The following is a 1,808-nucleotide window of genomic DNA, read 5'->3' on the forward strand; positions in this document are numbered from 1 at the left end:
ACATCCGCAGGACGGCTCGAGGTCCGGCAGGAGGCCGACCGGCTGGCCAGGGGCTTCCTCTCGCTCGGACTGGAGAAGGGGACCGGATCGGCATCTGGGCGACCAACATATACGAGTGGCAGCTGACGCAGTACGCCGCGGCCAAGGCGGGCCTGGTGCTGGTGAACGTGAACCAGGCGTACCAGAGTCGCGAGCTGGAGTACTGTCTGCGGAAGGGGGCGTCCGGACGCTGGTGGCCGCCGCCGGCTACCGGACGTCCGACTACTACACGATGCTGACGGAGCTGGTGCCGGCGCTGGCGGACGGAGAGGCCGGCGTGCCGCTGACGGTCCGCTCCGAGCGGCTGCCCCAGCTGCGCGACATCGTCATGATCAGCCCCGAGCGGCGGCGCGGCGTGCTGCGCTTCGACGACCTGCTCGACGCCGGCATGGAGTCGCTCTCCGGCGAGCTGGAGCGGCGCCAGGCGCAGGTCGACTGTGACGACCCGTGCAGCATCCAGTTCACCTCGGGCACCACGGGCCTGCCCAAGGGCGCCACGCTGTCGCACCACAACATGGTGAACAACATGCACCAGCTGGCGCGCCGGGCAGGTTACGAGCGGGACGGGGTGCGGATCTGTGTGTCGGTGCCTCTCTACCACTGTTTCGGCTGCGTGGCCGGCTCCGTGCTGGCCCCGCTGCACGGCAACTGCCTGGTCTTCCCGTCGGAGGCGTTTGACGGCGAGGCCTCCATGCGGGCCACAGAGGACGAGCGGTGCACCCACATGTACGGCACTCCCACGATGTATGTGGACATGGTGAACATCGCCAAGCAGAAGCGCCACGACCTCAGCTCGCTGTACTCGGGCATCGTGGCCGGCGCGCCGGTGCCCTTCCACCTGATGCGCTCCATGATCGAGGACATGAACATGCGTGACGCGGTGGTCGGCTATGGTCTGACCGAGACCAGCCCGCTGCTGACAGTCGGCTTCCCGTCGGACGACCTGGAGCACCGCTGCGGCACCGTCGGCTTCCCGCTGGACCACTCCGAGGTGAAGGTGGTGGGCGGCGACGGCAGGACGCTGCCGGTCGGCCACTCCGGCGAGCTCTGCATGCGCGGCTACAACCGCTTCCTCGGCTACTGGGACGACGAGGCGAAGACGCGCGAGTGTGTGAGCGCCGCCGGCTGGTTCCACACCGGCGACGTGGCAACCATGACCGAGGATGGCTACGTCAAGATCGTGGGGCGTGCCAAGGACATGGTGATCCGCGGTGGGGAAAACATCTACCCCACGGAGGTGGAGGACTTCCTGATGACCCACCCGGACATTCTGGAGGCCTACGCGTTCGGCGTGCCTGATGACAGGATGGGCGAGGAGCTGGTGGTCTGGGTCAGAACCAGAGAGCTCGGCTGTCTCTCCGAGCACGACGTCAGGAGCTTCTGCAAGGGCAGGATCGCACACTACAAGGTCCCGCGCTATATCCAGTTCAGGGACGATTTCCCCAAGACGGTGACAGGGAAGATTCAGAAGTTTGTCATGCGCAATGTCATGTGCCGTGAGCTTGGGCTGGCATAGAAGCTTTTAAGTCTGAAAACAAATTTTGGCAAAGCACGTTTCTCTTCGTGCGCCCGCAGCTGTAAATAATTAGGTACTATCACAGTGTCAACAGACTTGACATTGCAGCCAATATATGACGTTATATTTTTTTTCAATGCAGGGTCACGAACTCTTTCATTTGTGTGTATTTGCTCAGTATACCTATGGACGGTTTTGGGGCATGTAAGTAGGGAACACGGATTAGAAAGTGATAAATATACAAATGATTGAA

General features: G+C 62.4%; 1 protein-coding gene across 1 annotated transcript; it reads left to right on the top strand.

Annotated features, from left to right (window-relative positions):
- Positions 1-220: 220 nt before the first annotated feature.
- LOC122394420 (medium-chain acyl-CoA ligase ACSF2, mitochondrial-like) lies at positions 221-1,808 on the top strand. Its single transcript, XM_043391289.1, has one exon. The coding sequence runs from the start codon at positions 272-274 to the stop codon at positions 1,553-1,555; it is 1,284 nt and encodes a 427-aa protein (XP_043247224.1). The 5' UTR covers positions 221-271; the 3' UTR covers positions 1,556-1,808.

This window comes from Amphibalanus amphitrite, unplaced genomic scaffold (assembly GCF_019059575.1).
Source record: "Amphibalanus amphitrite isolate SeventyFive unplaced genomic scaffold, NRLGWU_Aamphi_draft 000591F_arrow, whole genome shotgun sequence".
Classification (NCBI taxonomy): domain Eukaryota; kingdom Metazoa; phylum Arthropoda; class Thecostraca; order Balanomorpha; family Balanidae; genus Amphibalanus; species Amphibalanus amphitrite.

Excerpts from the sequence above, each read along its gene's own strand:
- LOC122394420 (XM_043391289.1), top strand. The coding sequence starts at position 272 with ATGCTGACGGAGCTGGTGCCGGCGCTGGCGGACGGAGAGGCCGGCGTG.